The sequence below is a fragment of the Carya illinoinensis genome, chromosome 9, assembly GCF_018687715.1.
Source record: "Carya illinoinensis cultivar Pawnee chromosome 9, C.illinoinensisPawnee_v1, whole genome shotgun sequence".
In the NCBI taxonomy this organism is placed as follows: domain Eukaryota; kingdom Viridiplantae; phylum Streptophyta; class Magnoliopsida; order Fagales; family Juglandaceae; genus Carya; species Carya illinoinensis.
Window position 1 is genome coordinate 5,319,073 of NC_056760.1, and position 15,360 is coordinate 5,334,432.

The following is a 15,360-nucleotide window of genomic DNA, read 5'->3' on the forward strand; positions in this document are numbered from 1 at the left end:
CTATACAATCTTATAAATTTTGGAGATAACAAGAATGGGGTTTTAATTTTAAGTGTATATTTTCTGTAATTTTAAATACCACATTAAAAACGAGGTTGAATGAAAAAAACAATGGCCAGCACACACACTGGAAAACGTAAAACAAGGCGTGGAATTAGCAATTCCCGCTTTCGAAAAAAAAAAGTGTTGCGGTACTACACAAACAGTAGTGGGGAATAAAGGCGACAAAGTAGACGGCAGACAAGGTGAGAAGAAGATCCCCCGAGAATAACGAGAAAGGGAGAACGATTTCGCAGATAATTTTTCATTTCTCTGTAAACCCTTTTAGTTTTGAGGAGGACTTCGACCAGCTTCTGTATCTAACGGTGAGTAAGTCCGTGCCATGATCATAGCTCTCCTTTCCTTGAATGTATTTGGTCTTCTCGTGGTTTCTGTTTTCTTTTTCTTTCTTGTTTTGCTTGTTCAACCCGTTTCGGTGGGAGCAGATTTGTGCTTTGCTTCTTGTTTTTGTTATCTTCGTTGATTGTGGGTTTGGTTGGTTAAAAGGAGCACATATCTCCATCTTCTTGATATCTAATTCTAAGTATGCGTCTAGTGATTGCTTATTATTATTCACTGATTTGTTTGATTGGAGCCCATTTGTAAATGTCTATTCCAAGCATGCTTCCCATTTCTTTAATTACTCTTTTTCTTTCCCTGTTCGTTTTCCAATTGAAGAATATCATTTCATTTTCTTTATAAGAGTTGGACCCCCAAAGTTTTTTTTTTTTTTTTTTGGGGGGGGGGGGGGGGGGGGGGTTTCTGTGGAATCTTAGGATGAGTATGATTTTTATTGATTCTTTATCGTAGTCGCGTCCCCCGCTGGGGGATTACTGTTTACTGTCAACATGTTGTGGGTACGATAATGGTCAATATCTTTTGAGGAAAAAAAAAACTGTTATAATATTTGTTATGAATGAACTTTCTAAACCCTATACATATGCGCACGCAAATGGTTACAACATCCATTTGAGTAATGGAAAAAGGTTTTCCAAGGATTTGGTACAGGTGACATCAGAGTTGTGGGTCTCTGAGATATATTTTATAGGTAACAAGAAGTTTTCCATTTGGACATTTTTCATTTTACCATTTTATTTATTCATCTTTTTTTATTTCTAGGATTGATCAGAAAAATGGATACAAAACCAAAGAGGAGACCTGTTGCAGAAAATGGGGATGCGGGAGAGGAATTGGTCAATGCAACTTTGATTGGGAATGGAGATGATCTGGGTCCTATTGTCCGGCACGCATTTGAGATGGGGCGGCCTGAAGCGCTCCTTCACCAGCTAAGAGCTGTTGTGAAGAAGAAGGAAGTTGAAATAGAGGAGCTCTGCAAGACCCACTACGAGGAATTCATTTTGGCAGTTGATGAACTTCGCGGTGTGCTGGTTGATGCTGAAGAGTTGAAAGGTGAACTCTCAAGTGATAATTTTAAACTGCAAGAGGTTGGCAGTGCTCTTTTAATAAAACTTGAGGAGCTTCTTGAATCTTATTCCATCAAGAAGAATGTGACTGAATCTATTAAAATGTCTAACTTTTGTGTGCTGGTATTGGATCTTTGTGTTAAATGTAACAATCATATATCTGAAGGCCAGTTTTACCCTGCATTGAAGACTCTGGATTTGATTGAAAAGAATCACTTGCAGAATATTCCTGTCAAGGCACTAAGAATGGTGATAGAGAAAACAGTTCCAGTGATTAGACTGCACATTGAAAAGAAAGTGCGTAGTCAGTTTAATGAATGGTTAGTTCACATACGGAGTTCTGGAAAGAATATTGGACAGACAGCAATAGGCCATGCTGCATCAGCTCGCCAGAGGGATGATGAAATGCTGGAATGCCAGAGGAAAGCCGAGGAACAGAGTGTATTTGGTTTAGGAGATTTTGCATATATGTTAGATGTTGAGGAAATTGATGAAGATTCTGTATTGAAGTTTGATCTGATACCTCTATACCGGGCATATCACATTCATACTTGTCTTGGAATCCAAGAGCAGTTTCGTGAATATTACTATAAAAACAGAGTATTGCAGCTCAGTTCAGACTTGCAAATTTCTTCTGCACAACCTTTTGTTGAATCCTATCAGACCTTTTTGGCTCAAATTGCTGGTTACTTTATAGTGGAGGATCGGGTCCTGAGGACTGCTGGGGGGCTGTTGTCAGCTGATCAGGTCAAGACAATGTGGGAAATTGCTATTTCTAAAATGACATCGGTGTTGGAGGAACAGTTCTCTCATATGGATTCTGCTACCCACCTTCTCCTGGTGAAGGATTACGTCACACTTCTTGGATCTACTCTTAGACAATTTGGGTATGAGGTTGGTCCACTTCTGGAGGTGCTTGATAGGAGTCGAGACAAATACTATGAGCTTCTTTTGGAAGAGTGTCGTCAACAAATTGTTAATATTATTGCCAGTGACACCTATGAGCAGATGATATTGAAAAAAGATACTGACTATGAGAATAATGTTTTGGCATTTAACCTCCAGACCTCAAATATAATGCCAGCTTTCCCTTATATTGCGCCATTCTCCTCCATGGTACCTGATGCCTGCCGCATTATAAGATCATTCATTAAAGGGTCTGTTGATTACTTGTCTCACGGGGTGCATTCTAATGTTTATGATGTTGTGAAGAAGTATCTGGACAAAATATTGAGTGATGTTTTAAATGAATCAATACTAAATACAATTAGTAGTGGCACCATTGGCGTGTCTCAGGCCATGCAGATTGCTGCGAACATATCTGTTCTTGAAAGAAGTTGTGATTTTTTTCTTCGATATGCGGCCCAACTTTGTGGGATGCCTGCTCGATCAGTTGAAAGGCCTCAAGCTAGTTTAAATGCCAAGGTGACTCTCAGAGCTTCAAGGGATGTAGCCTACAATTCTTTGCTGAGTTTGGTGAACTCCAAGTTAGATGAGTTTATGACACTAACAGAAAGTATCAATTGGAATTCAGAGGAAATAGCTCAGAATGGGAATGAGAATATGAATGAACTGATCTATTACCTTGACAGTATTATGTCAACAGCACAACAAATTTTACCTTTAGATGCTCTCTTCAAGGTTGGAGGTCGAGCTCTTGATCATATATCCAACTCAATAGTGGCAGCTTTTCTCAGTGATAGCGTCAAGCGGTTCAATGCTAATGCTGTTATGGGTATTGATAATGATCTAAAGATGCTGGAGTCTTTTGCAGATGAGAAGTTCCATAGCACTGGTCTGAGTGAAATATACAAGGAAGGTAGTTTTAGAGGCTTTTTAATACAAGCGCGACAATTGATAAATCTTTTGTTAAGCAGCCAGCCAGATGACTTCATCAATCCAGTGACAAGGGAGAAAAACTATAATGCATTGGATTGCAAGAAGGTGGCCAGTATATATGAGAAATTCAAGGATTCTCCGGATGGGATCTTTGGAAGCCTTTCAAGCAGGAATGCGAAGCAAAGTGCACGGAAGAAATCAATGGATATACTGAAGAAAAGACTGAAGGACTTCAATTAATAAGGCTTGAAATATACATTAGGGTGCAACCTAAAGTTCAGAAGGTAGGCTTGGAATGAGTTATAGACTCAGTCATCCTAGGTTAGATTTTGCACTAGCAAATCCCTTGGATTACCTAATACACAGTTGTGGCTGGTGGATTCGTGTTTCTGAAGTTGAGTCTTGGGTGGATTTGAAAAGTCCTACCTTGACGAGTGTTCATGTCAGAAAAAAAGCTCGAGTTATATATTTGCATCTAGATTAGAACTCCTTTTTTCCCCACTTTTGAACATATACTTTTGTATCTTTCTTGTTGATGTTCAGAATGAGTAGGATTCTTTGATTTTCGTTTTGACTTATGTTGGTATGATAAAATTCGCTCACATTTCCTTTGCCTAATCAATTTAAGGTCATGTAAAAGCATTGCTGCTTCCATCTTTTATATTTGATTTTTCCTAGAAACTTCTAGTCAGTCCATTATTGTCGGGAAAGAACGTGTTAGCACTTTGCTTTTTGTACTTGTGTTGCTTTCACAGTCTCAATGATTGTGGTGCCAGCCTTCTATTCGCGAGTTTGGCACTTTTCCTCTGTTGAAATGGCCATCATGTAGGCTTCCTCATGAGAAGTAAGGGTTCTTCAATGGATCGATTACAGCTCTATGTAGAGGCTTCCTGATAATTTCTTTCAAATTTGATTTCTTGTTATTTAATACTCTCTGAGCTTTGTAATAGTTTCTATTTTATTTTAAGGAAAAATCTAGTTGCAAGCACAACTGCACACTAATATGTGCATCAATTGAATGTGATTGGTCAAAAGTTGATTTAATTGAAAATAATATTAATTTAAATTTTAAATATGAATGAATTAGTATTAGTATGTAGATTAGTACACGATTTTGTTTGTATGTAGCAAAATTCTTATTTCAAACTGTACAGCGTGTTTGTGTCAAGGAATTGCTGAATTTGTCCAATGGCTCCACCTCAAATGCCAGCTCCTGCCTTTCTAAAAACGGGGCGGCAGATGAAACAATGGATTCCAGACCCATTAATGGGTGTGTGCTATAATAACACTGTTATTTACAGATTGAAAAATAATATTTGAATCTGGTTTTGGGATGCCCTATCAATTTAAGTAAATGGAATGGGGTTGGATGCTGGAGGCAGCTTCTCAACCATAAAGTGGGATGCACTCGAGGGGTTTTCTTTATACATAGTTTCTAATAACCTAAAGTAGTGAAAATATCATTTTGTATGTATAATGAAAAGAATTATTGTTTTTAGAATTAGCATTCGTGGCAGTATCTTCAACCATCTAATTAACTTGAAGATGCTTCTCATTTTCAGTAATTATTCATAAATAGATCATATAATCTTTTAGGTCTAAGATTCCTACATAATTAAAAAAATAAAGGTCTAAGATTCCTACATGACAATTCTCTTGTACATAGTTCATGCATTCATATCGATAATGGGAGGAAATCTTATCTGTTTTGTAAAACCTGGACCTTATAATTCATGTGGAGATGATCAATTGATGGCATCCACACATGCTGATCTCTTCCTCACATTCACGGGTAAGCCACCTTTGATCCTCAGAGTCAATGACAACAAAGTGTCCAGATCCTTGTCCTTATCCTCCGCTTCGATCTCAAATCTCTCCATCACTGATGCTGCAATCGATTTCATCTGAATATACGCCATGTCTTTTCCCAGACACATTCTCGGTCCGGCATGGAAAACTGGAAACCTAAAAGGGCTCTCTTGCCGACACACTCCATTTTCTAGCCATCTTTCCGGCAAAAACTCAAGGCAATTTTCTCCCCACATGCTCTCCATCCTCCCCATCGCGTACGTGTGGTACGACACAAACCATCCCTTCTTCACGAACGTGCCGTCCGGCATGATATCGTCATTTAGACAAGCTTTACTATCAATCGGTACGGGGGGGTACAGTCTCATGGCTTCAGTGATTGCCGCATGCAGATAATGCATCTCCCGGAGCTCGTCAAAGCTGTACGAATCGCCTATATCTTTTCCATTCTGAACTCGGATTTTTTCCAACTCCTGCAATATGTTTTGCTCCACTTCAGGTCTCGACGACAGGAGCCAAAAGAACCAGCTCAAAGCCGAAGAGGTCGTGTCCCGTCCTGCAAGAATGAAGCTTATGACGATATCCCGGAGAAATTCGGGCGAGTTTTCTTCGTTTGCCATGAACCGGGACAACAGGTCTGCTTCTTTTTCAACCTTCTGTTCCGCTCTCGACTGAATAATATCATCCGCAAATTCATGGACCGTCTTGATTGCGTTTCTTAACCTTCGCTCTGGTCCAATGTTCAGAAACTTGTTAATCTTCGCCATAACTGGGATGACATACATGAACCTTCCGGAGCTAAGCGATGCAGCGTCCTCGAAAGCCCGCATGAACTCCGCTCCGGAGGTTCCATCACCGCCGAGACAGCCTGGGTCGACGTTAAACGCCAGTTTGCAAACGTTGTCGAATGCAAAGCGCTCCAAAATGTCCTGCAAATCCAAGACGCGTACTGTTTCGGAGGCTCTTGTCAGAATCGGAATAAGTCTCGTATTGATCTCCACGGTTACGTTTTCCATGACGAAGTTGCGCAGCGATTTGGTGTTGAATTCATAGCTAGCGGTTTTTCTCTGGACCTTCCAGAGTTCTCCGTCGGAGTTGAAGATTCCTCGGCCAAGAAAATCTTGGAGAAGAGCTATGAAGCGGTCGCCTTTGGGATAGTTTTCGAAGTTGGTCTTGAGCATGCGCTCAATGTTGGATGGGTTTGCGGTGATGATACCTGTCTTGCCGGGACGTCGAAATATAGCTGTGTTTGTGGGACAGCTACTGAGAGTTTCTGTTGTCCAATCAAGAAAACGGTGTCGGTTTTGCCAAAATTCAGGCAGCGTTCCGAGTATGGGGTACGACTTAAAACCTTTGTTGATGGATTTCTTTTTGGAAGTACCGTTAAAGAGGAGATAGACGTAAAGAGAGAGAAGGAAGAAGAGGAGGAAGGATTGGGCAGAGAAGAGCTCCATAGTCGGGAGAGAGAGAGAGATGAACGAAATGGATGGATTAAAGAAAATGACGGGGATATGTCCGCAGTGAAGGCTTTATAGTGGACAAGATATATATGTATAGAAGTTTTTTTTTTTTTTTCTTTTTTTCTTTTTGGGTAGAGGTAGTTAATTACTGAGTTTAAGATCTTAAATGGGACAGATAATTATATAATCTTGCTTTATATATAATATTTACTATATATTTAATATCATTTAAGAAATTCATACAAATATTATATAGTAGATATTATAAGATTTATATTATATATAATATATATGTATAATATATTTTTATTTCAAACCTTAAACTTTTGACGAAGCAATAAAATCTTTTTTAAGCAATTTATGATTGGGAAGACAAGACATATCATGTATATATCATGTTTAATTTCAATTTAAAAAAATGAAAAATCCTTTAATAAAAACAAAAAAATGTATGAAAAAAAATGAAATAAAACTTTTATTCATAATTATTAATTTTTTTTTTCAACGCTGTGAGGAATAAAATCCATAGCATAACACGAAAGTAACACCAATGGTGTGAGTTCGTACACCGTGTTATATAATGATGCAAATATACTAATTTCCTTAATTTTATTCTTTCAAAGATGGAAATTAAAGACATATTAAGAGAGAGAGAGAGAGAGAATTCATTTAAAAAAAGAATGAAATAATAATAGGAAAATACTAAACATACTATATAAGGTTTATTTAAAAAAATCTTATTAAGTAATTCTATCTGAGTGGTGAGTCACCAATATATATCACAATATGGTTTGATTTTGATTTGAACTTTTGATTGGTGAGACAGTCGTACGTCAAACATTTATGGTATAATAATAATAATAATAATACTTGAAGACTTGAAGTAGATGTTGCCAACTATTGTTATTTACCTAAAACTCAATTCTATTCACACTTATATTAATTTTTTTAATAAATAATTAATTATATTAATAAAATATATAAAAAAATACGTATGATTATATATAAAATTTTTAAAATATTATATAATTGACACTATTTTTGGATCATGCAAGTATAGTGTATGAATATATTTCTGGCATTGTGTAACAGATCGATCCCACTGTCCGAGAAAGTTGAATAAAAGCAGCATACGATTAGAAAGTTGAATATAGCTACCACTATACCATGCGAATGACAGATGTATTTCACTGTCCGAGAAAGTTGAATATAGCTATAAATTAGTTGAATATTTTTTCTTTAATTGAAAACAAATTTTATAGAATAACATATACAATGCTTGGCAAGAAAGTTTCAATAATAGTTTTTTCAAATAGTAAAAGAACGAACCAACAACGAAAATCCATGTGATTGTCCCACCTCGCTATCGTTGATATTTTTTTCTATTTTTTTAATTTTATAATTAAAAAAATTATTTTTTAATAATGTTGTAAATTTTTAAAAAAATATTTTAAAAAAATAAAAAACAATAAAATAAGTAACGGTAGCCCCTAGGAGAGGCGAACATATCAACGTCCAACAACAAAGGCCGTGATGCTTTGTAACGAGTCTTTTATGAGCTTTCTCTGGAGAGAAAGGTTGGGTGAAGGGTTAGTCTCGGCTGCTCTTAGAGTGGGGGAGGAGGAGTCTACTTCAGGTAGTGATGGATGATCTAGAGGATAGATGGGATAAACTGCAACTAACAGAGGAGGAGAATGCTGTGATTGATCTTAATGCAGTACACTTGGGGAGGGTGAAGGCAAAGGGAGATAAGAGTCTTGTAGGAAAACTGATCTCAGATCGTAAAGTTAACAAGGAAGTGATTAGATCTACGATGAATAACATTTGGAGATTGGCAGGATCATTCACTTTTCATGATATTCTTCCAAATCTATTTGTAGTAACGTTTGACAACCAGAAGGATAAACAGCGAGTTCTGGACGGAAAACCTTGGTTGTTTGACAATCAACTACTATTGTTGAAACCTTTTGATGGTTTTACCCTTCCACAGAAGATGAATTTTGACTACGAAGCCTTTTGGGTGCATCTGAACAATTTACCATTGGCCTGTATGAATCTAGAAGTTGGAACTCAGATTGGAAAAACTATTGGAAATGTAAAAGAAGTAGACGTACGTGAAGATGGGATAGGATGGGGACGGTACTTGAGAGTGAAGATTGAATTAGACCTGAGGAAATCGATAGCACGGGGAAGAACTGCGAACGTGCTGGGATCCAAAATTTGGGTGCCTTTGAGCTATGAAAAACTTCCTAAAATTTGTTTCAAATGCGGAAGATTAGTACATGGAGCAGAAGGTTGTGTAGGATTGGATGGGAGGGGTGGTGGATCTCAATATGGTACTTGGCTTCGAACTTACCACACGGATAGGGGGAATATTACAGAAAATAATAGGTATAGTTCCAGAGAAGGATGTGCCGAGGAAGAAAGAGAGTTTAATCGTGGTAGTATGGGTAAGGGAGGGATGTCAAAAGCAGGATATTCAACTACACCAGTTGATGAGGTCTTTGAGGATGAGATGGTGGATGTTTTAAAAAAAAGTAAGGGGTCGTGTGAAGCAAAAAAGGAAGGGGCAGATAAGGTGTTTGTAGAAAAAACTGAGAGAAATGAGATCGTTGATAATGCAAGTAGGGAGGGGATGGATGATGCTCAAATTTTGGCAACTGCTAAGGAGGGTCTCTTGTATACTGAATCTGAGTCTAATTCTCAATTGCTTCTTCAAAATGAGAAAGGATTGTGTGGAGGAAAGGAGGTGTTAGAAAAGGGGAGGTGGAAGAGGAGGGCACGTATTGTAGGAAGAAGTAATGTTAAGGAGGCCTCAGTTGGGGGAAAACGTAGTTTGAGAGGTGATTTTTCTGATGACAGTTGTGAGGGCATCTCAAAAAAGAGTAGAAGGGATACTAATGAGGGGGATGAAAGTGTGGTTTTGGGATTGGCGGAGGCTGCTTGTCAGCCCTGCCAACCATTATGAAAATACTAAGTTAGAACTGCCGAGGGCTTGGGAATCTTCGGACAGTTCAAAACCTTCACCTATTAGTGAATGAAAATAAACCCAAAATGGTCTTTTTAATGGAAACAAAGTTAGGTGCAAGCAGATTTGAAGGTATAAAGAAGAGGTTGTATATGGAGGGATGTTTTGTGGTAGAGGCTTTGGGTAGAAAAGGGGGATTGGTTTTGATGTGGAACCAAGAGGTGGAAGTGGAGATTCTCAATTTCTCCCTTTACCATATTAATGCAATTGTAAAAAGTGAGGAAAATAAACCACCATAGATTTTTACTGGTTTCTATGGGCATCCTGAAGCAAGCAAGAGAAAAGGGTCATGGAAGCTTTTGTCATTACTAAAGCCTTCACCAGATCAGCCTTGGTGCATCATTGGAGATTTCAATGAAGTTGTTTGTCAAGCAGAGAAGATGGGTGGGAAACCTAGATCAGAAACCCAAATGGAAGAGTTCAGAAAAGTTTTGGAAGAAAATTGTATTTTTGATTTGGGGTGGAAGGGCAGTATGTATACTTGGAGTAATAAATATGGTGATAATACTTTTACAAAAGAAAGGTTGGACAGAGCAGTTGCAAACCATCAATGGTCTGAATCCTTCAAATTTAGAGAAGTTGAGGTTTTACCAGTAGCACAATCTGACCATAAAGCCCTCCTGCTTTATATGAGGCATGAACTGATAGTGCAAAAAATGAGGAGGAGAGTTTTCAGATTTGAAGCAAAGTGGATTCGAGATGAAGAAGGAGAGCTTGTGGTAGATGGAGCTTGGAAGAGATGGGTAGCAGGTGATAGTTTCTTAAAAAGAATACAAGGAAAGCTGTTGAATTGTCAAGGGGACCTGACTCGATGGAGTTCAAGAAGACATAAGGATTTTGGTGCTGCTATGAAGCAAAAAACTGAAAGGTTAAAGTTTGAACTAGATAATGAAGGCCCTCATAATATTGAATTGATCAAGCAGCTACAAGGTGAGATGGGGCTCCTGTTAGAGCAAGAAGATTTAAAATGGAGACAACGTGCAAAGAGGATTTGGTATCAGCTAGGTGACAAGAATACAAAATTCTTTCATTCATGTGCTAGCCAGAGAAGAAGAAAAAATCAGATTAAGGAGCTATTGAACTCTCAGGGAAGCAGGGTGACAAAAAAAAAAGAGATAGAAGAGGTCTTTTATGAGTACTTTAATGGTATTTTCTGCTCAACACAACCCTCAAGGGCAGCCATAGAAGCTTGAATCAAAGAGGTGGAACCTAGGGTGTCTAGCGAGATGAATGCAGATCTTCAAAGAGAGTTTACAAGAAGGGAGGTGGAGGAAGCTTTGAAACAGATGGGACCATTGAAGTCTCCAGGCTCGGATGGTTATGGAGCTTGTTTCTATCAAGCTTACTGGAGCATCGTGGGGGAGGAGGTAAGTAAGGCTGTCCTAAACTTTCTTAATGGGGAGGGCAATTTAGAAAGGGGTTTAAATTGTACTCATGTAGCTTTGATTCCTAAGATAAAAAATCCTCTGGTTGCTAGTGAGTTTAGACCTATTAGTCTTTGTAACGTGCTTTATAAACTTGTTTCAAAGATACTTGCAAACAGGTTGAAGAAAGTGCTCCCTGCCATTATCTCTAGCAATCAAAGTGCATTTATCCCGGGAAGACTCATAACTGATAATGTTATGATTGCCTATGAAACCTTGCACACAATGAAGACAAGACAAAGAAGTAAGGTTGGAAGTATGGCTCTCAAACTTGATATGTCAAAGGCATATGACAGGTTAGAGTGGTCCTATTTGGAGGCTGTGATGAGAAAGTTGGGGTTTGGTGAGAAGTGGATCTCTTTAATCATGAGATGTGTGACAACAGTTTCTTACTCAGTACTTGTTAATGGGGAACCTGGAAGGATGATTAAACCTACTAGAGGAATCAGGCAAGGGGATCCCATCTCCCCTTACCTCTTTATTGTATGTGCAGAAGGTCTTAGTGCCTTGATTAACTCAGTTGAATCAAAAGGGGACATAAGGGGGGTGGCTATAGTCAGAGGAGGAATGAGGATAAACCACTTACTCTTTGCGGATGATTGTGTGATTTTTGGAAGGGCAAAGATTACCGAATGGTTGAAGATCCAAGGTTTATTAAAAGTATATGAAGAGGCCTCGGGTCAATGTCTGAATCTGCAGAAGACCACCATCTTCTTTAGCTCAAATACTGCTGCTGCTACTAGAACACAGATCCTAAGAGTTGCTAGAGTTCCTGTTTGTGGGAGTTATGAAAAATATCTTGGTCTTCTAGCTATTGTGGGGAGATCAAGATACTTTACATTCAGAAATCTGAAGGAAAGGATCTGGTCAAAAATTAATAGTTGGAAGAATTCTTTTCTTTCACAGGCTGGAAAAGAGATTTTATTAAAGGCAGTAGCTCAAGCAATTCCTACCTTTGCTATGAGTGTTTTCAGTCTCCCTAGACGGTTGTGTAAGGAGATTTCATCTCTTTTGGCTAGATGTTGGTGGGGACATAAGCAGGATGATAAGAAAATTCAGTGGAGGAGTTGGTTTAAAATGGGAGAATCAAAAAAGAATGGAGGGCTGGGTTTCCGAGACCTTGAAGGTTTTAATAAGGCTATGCTTGATAAGCAATGTTGGAGAATGTTAACAGATCCGAATGCTTTGGTGACAAAAGTTTTGAAAGAGAAGTATTTCAAAAATGAGGGCCTCTTGGAAGCTAAGTTGGGGTATGGTCCTTCTCTTGTATGGAGAAGCTTGTGGTCCTCTCTAGATTTAATTAAAGAAGGGATGTTATGGAGAGTGGGGGATGGCAATAGTATAAAGATCTGGAAAGACAAGTGGTTACCAACCAGAATTACTCACAGTGTCCAATCTCAAATTAGAAACCTGTCAAGTGATGCGAAAGTACAGCAGCTTATTGATAATGATACCAGGGGATGGAAGAAAGAACTCATTGCTGAAACTTTTAATGCAGATGAAGCTGAGGCTATATGTGGCATTCCTTTGAGTAGATGGGGTAGATCACAAGATGGTAAATTTTCTGTGAAGAATGCTTACCATCTAGAACATGAAAGAATGAAGAGGAGAATAGGGGAATCCTCGGTAGGATGTAATCCAGGTAATGGATGGAATCTGATATGGGGTTTGAATGTCCCAAGTGTGGTAAAACATTTCTTGTGGAAGGCAAGCCATGACTTACTTCCCACTGGACAGAATCTGTATAAGAAGCATATTGTGGAGAATGATGTCCTGTATGTGAACTGGTGCCTGAAACAACTATGCATGTAATTTGGTGTTGCCCTGCCACGTCAGATGTTTCGGCAGAAGAAGGTAGTCCTGTGCAGAAATGGAGTTGTCTTGAAACTGATTTTATGGTTGTTTGGGAGAAACTGAATTCACAGTTGAAAGGGGAGGAGGTTGAGTTGGTGGCTTGCATTATGAGGAAGATTTGGCTTAGAAGAAACTCATTGCTGTTTGAAAAAAAGTTTGATGACCCGAGAAGCATTATAAAAGCTGCAAGTTGTGGATTAAGGGAGTTTGTCTCTGCTCAAAGGGATCAACAGAAGGCAGTTATGAAGGGGTCGAATGATAGAAGGAAAACAAAATGGGAAAAACCTGCAGGTTGGACAGTTAAGGTTAATTGGGATGCTGCTGTAGATGCAAAGAACAGAAGGGTGGGTGCTGGAGTGGTTATCAGAGACTCAGAGGGTGAGTTATTGGCTTGCCTCTGCTCCATCTGTGATCATGTACAGAACCCATTGGTGGCTGAAGCCTTGGCTTTAAGGAGAGCTGCAATTCTAAGTGTAGAATTGGGTTTTTCTTCAGTAATACTTGAAGGTGACTCCCAGGTGATTGTTAATGCAGTAAACAGTGATGAAGAAATTTGGGCTGAGTATGGGAATATTATTGAGGATGTTCGAAAGGTGTTGCTTGAAAGACCAAATTGGGGGGTTAAATTTGTGTATAGGGAATCAAATGGTATAGCACACAAGTTAGCTAAACTAGCTTTTACTTTTACTAATGAAAGGGTATGGATAGAAGAATGTCCAGTAGATATCATACAGGATATACAGAAGGAAAAATACTATAATGGCTAAGTTGTATTAAGTTTCTTTCAATAAAGATTTGATTGATGATTTCAAAAAAAAAAAAAAAAACAACAAAGGCCGTGATAGAGAGACGGGAGTACGTTTTACCATGGAGATCAGGAAAAAAAAAAAATATCCGTATCTCTAAGGATTTTTCAAAAAAGATTTACCTATGTTTAGTTAATGAAAATTTTGAGGCATATTTGGAACTTTCTAAGATGTTTTTTTTAATTGAATTTTGTGAAAATATTTTTTGAAAAGTTTTTGGAAAAATGAGATAATTAACAAAGGCTTATATTTATCGACAAAGGCTTAGCAGAAAACCATCCTTTTTCTGTAATAAAGTATTGATTGGCCACTTATTATATCTCAATTAATATATTTTTGTTCTCTTTATTGTTTATCATCAAGCTTAAAAGGGCATGATAGGATCTCGCATCATATATATATATATATATATATATATTTCATGTCCCTTTGTGCACATGCCGCCATGCATCAGTCTGTATGCCATCTTGGTTTGCTTTTTATCTTCTTTTTTCTGTTTTAAAGGTAAAAATTGAAAAAGAAATTGGCAAAACCTTGTGTTAGAGATGTGGCTCATATGATTAAGCAGCTGAGATTAGGAATAATATTATGTGGTAACCCTTTGCTAATGAAATATTTATCACTGAGTTTTTTTTTTAGCTCAAATTTGTCACTCAATTAAGAAGCTGAGATTGCCAATCTCAACACCTTGTTATATCCTTTATGCTGGCTTCCAAGACTTGCTAGGCAGTCAATTCAGTTTAGCAAAAGTAGCCTAACATCACCATGTGATGTATCAATCGCAATGTCTTTAGTTTAGCAGGTAAAAAGCTTTCAGCCTTGTTTCAAGGTTTGATGTAGATTCTCCCCCATCTACATGTAGATTTAGAACATAATCACTTCCATGGTTCAACTCGTGGTGTAATAAAATCATTTGGTGGAACTTTGCATCCATTTGAGTTGGGATGTTCTCAAAGGTTTCTGATCTTTATTGCCAGTACGACCTCATTTACAATCATGAAAGTTCATGAGCATGCAATTCAGTTTCGTCATAATAAAAAAGTTCCAGTTTTTCCTCCTTAACATCACATCTTATTCCTACTTCTATTGCATACTTCCGAGTGTGATGGTCATGTCCCTGGCCCTTGGCTGAAGCCTCGTAATACTAGGGGTGCTACCCGCACCATATCGCACCATACGGTGCGGGTAGACACCCCCCCCGGCCCCTGCATGGGGCGGATGGGGAAATGCTTCCTCGTCCCCCGCCCCCGGTGTGCAGGGGCGGGGTACCCCGTCCCGTATGACGGGGTACGATGTGGGGGGGGCAATCCGTCTGCCCCCCGCACCCCCTTTCTGGGCCGAAAATGGCCCAGAAGCAATTTCTGGGCCATTTTGGGCCCAGAAACCTCAGCAATGGATTAAAAATGGCTCACAAGGTTGTATTTTTGGTCCAAAAAAAGCTTGTAGATCATTTTCATTTTTCAGCCCATAAAATTATAAGTAAAAAGGAAAAAAAAATTTAAAAACCAGATTAAAAAAAAAAGTGTTATGAATGGTAATTGATTTTATGGCTAATAAAAGTTACTATTCTAAAAGTCTAATACGTAATAAACTAATAATAATAACTAAGCTATTACAAAATTGAAAGGCTAAACAATTACAAAATTACAAACATAAAAGTGTCCAAGGGACATTGTA

At 38.3% G+C, this 15,360-nt stretch overlaps 4 protein-coding genes across 4 annotated transcripts; 3 read left to right on the forward strand and 1 right to left on the reverse strand.

The window, feature by feature from the left end:
* Nucleotides 1–139: 139 nt before the first annotated feature.
* LOC122275916 (exocyst complex component SEC15A-like) lies at nt 140–3,868 on the forward strand. Its single transcript, XM_043085261.1, has 2 exons — nt 140–365; nt 1,159–3,868. Exon 2 carries the CDS (start codon nt 1,173–1,175, stop codon nt 3,540–3,542), a length of 2,370 nt encoding a protein of 789 aa, XP_042941195.1. The 5' UTR covers nt 140–365; nt 1,159–1,172; the 3' UTR covers nt 3,543–3,868.
* A 968-nt stretch (nt 3,869–4,836) lies between these two features.
* Nucleotides 4,837–6,565, reverse strand: LOC122275917 (cytochrome P450 94A1-like). The gene has a single exon (XM_043085263.1). It carries the CDS (start codon nt 6,563–6,565, stop codon nt 5,048–5,050), a length of 1,518 nt encoding a protein of 505 aa, XP_042941197.1. The 3' UTR covers nt 4,837–5,047.
* Nucleotides 6,566–8,213: 1,648 nt separating this feature from the next.
* Nucleotides 8,214–10,792, forward strand: LOC122275977. The gene is made up of 2 exons (XM_043085360.1): nt 8,214–9,516; nt 9,870–10,792. The coding sequence occupies exons 1-2, from the start codon at nt 8,214–8,216 to the stop codon at nt 10,790–10,792; spliced, it is 2,226 nt and encodes a 741-aa protein (XP_042941294.1).
* Nucleotides 10,793–12,918: 2,126 nt separating this feature from the next.
* On the forward strand, nt 12,919–13,644 carry LOC122275981. The gene has a single exon (XM_043085383.1). It carries the CDS (start codon nt 12,919–12,921, stop codon nt 13,642–13,644), a length of 726 nt encoding a protein of 241 aa, XP_042941317.1.
* The last annotated feature ends 1,716 nt before the right edge of the window (nt 13,645–15,360 follow it).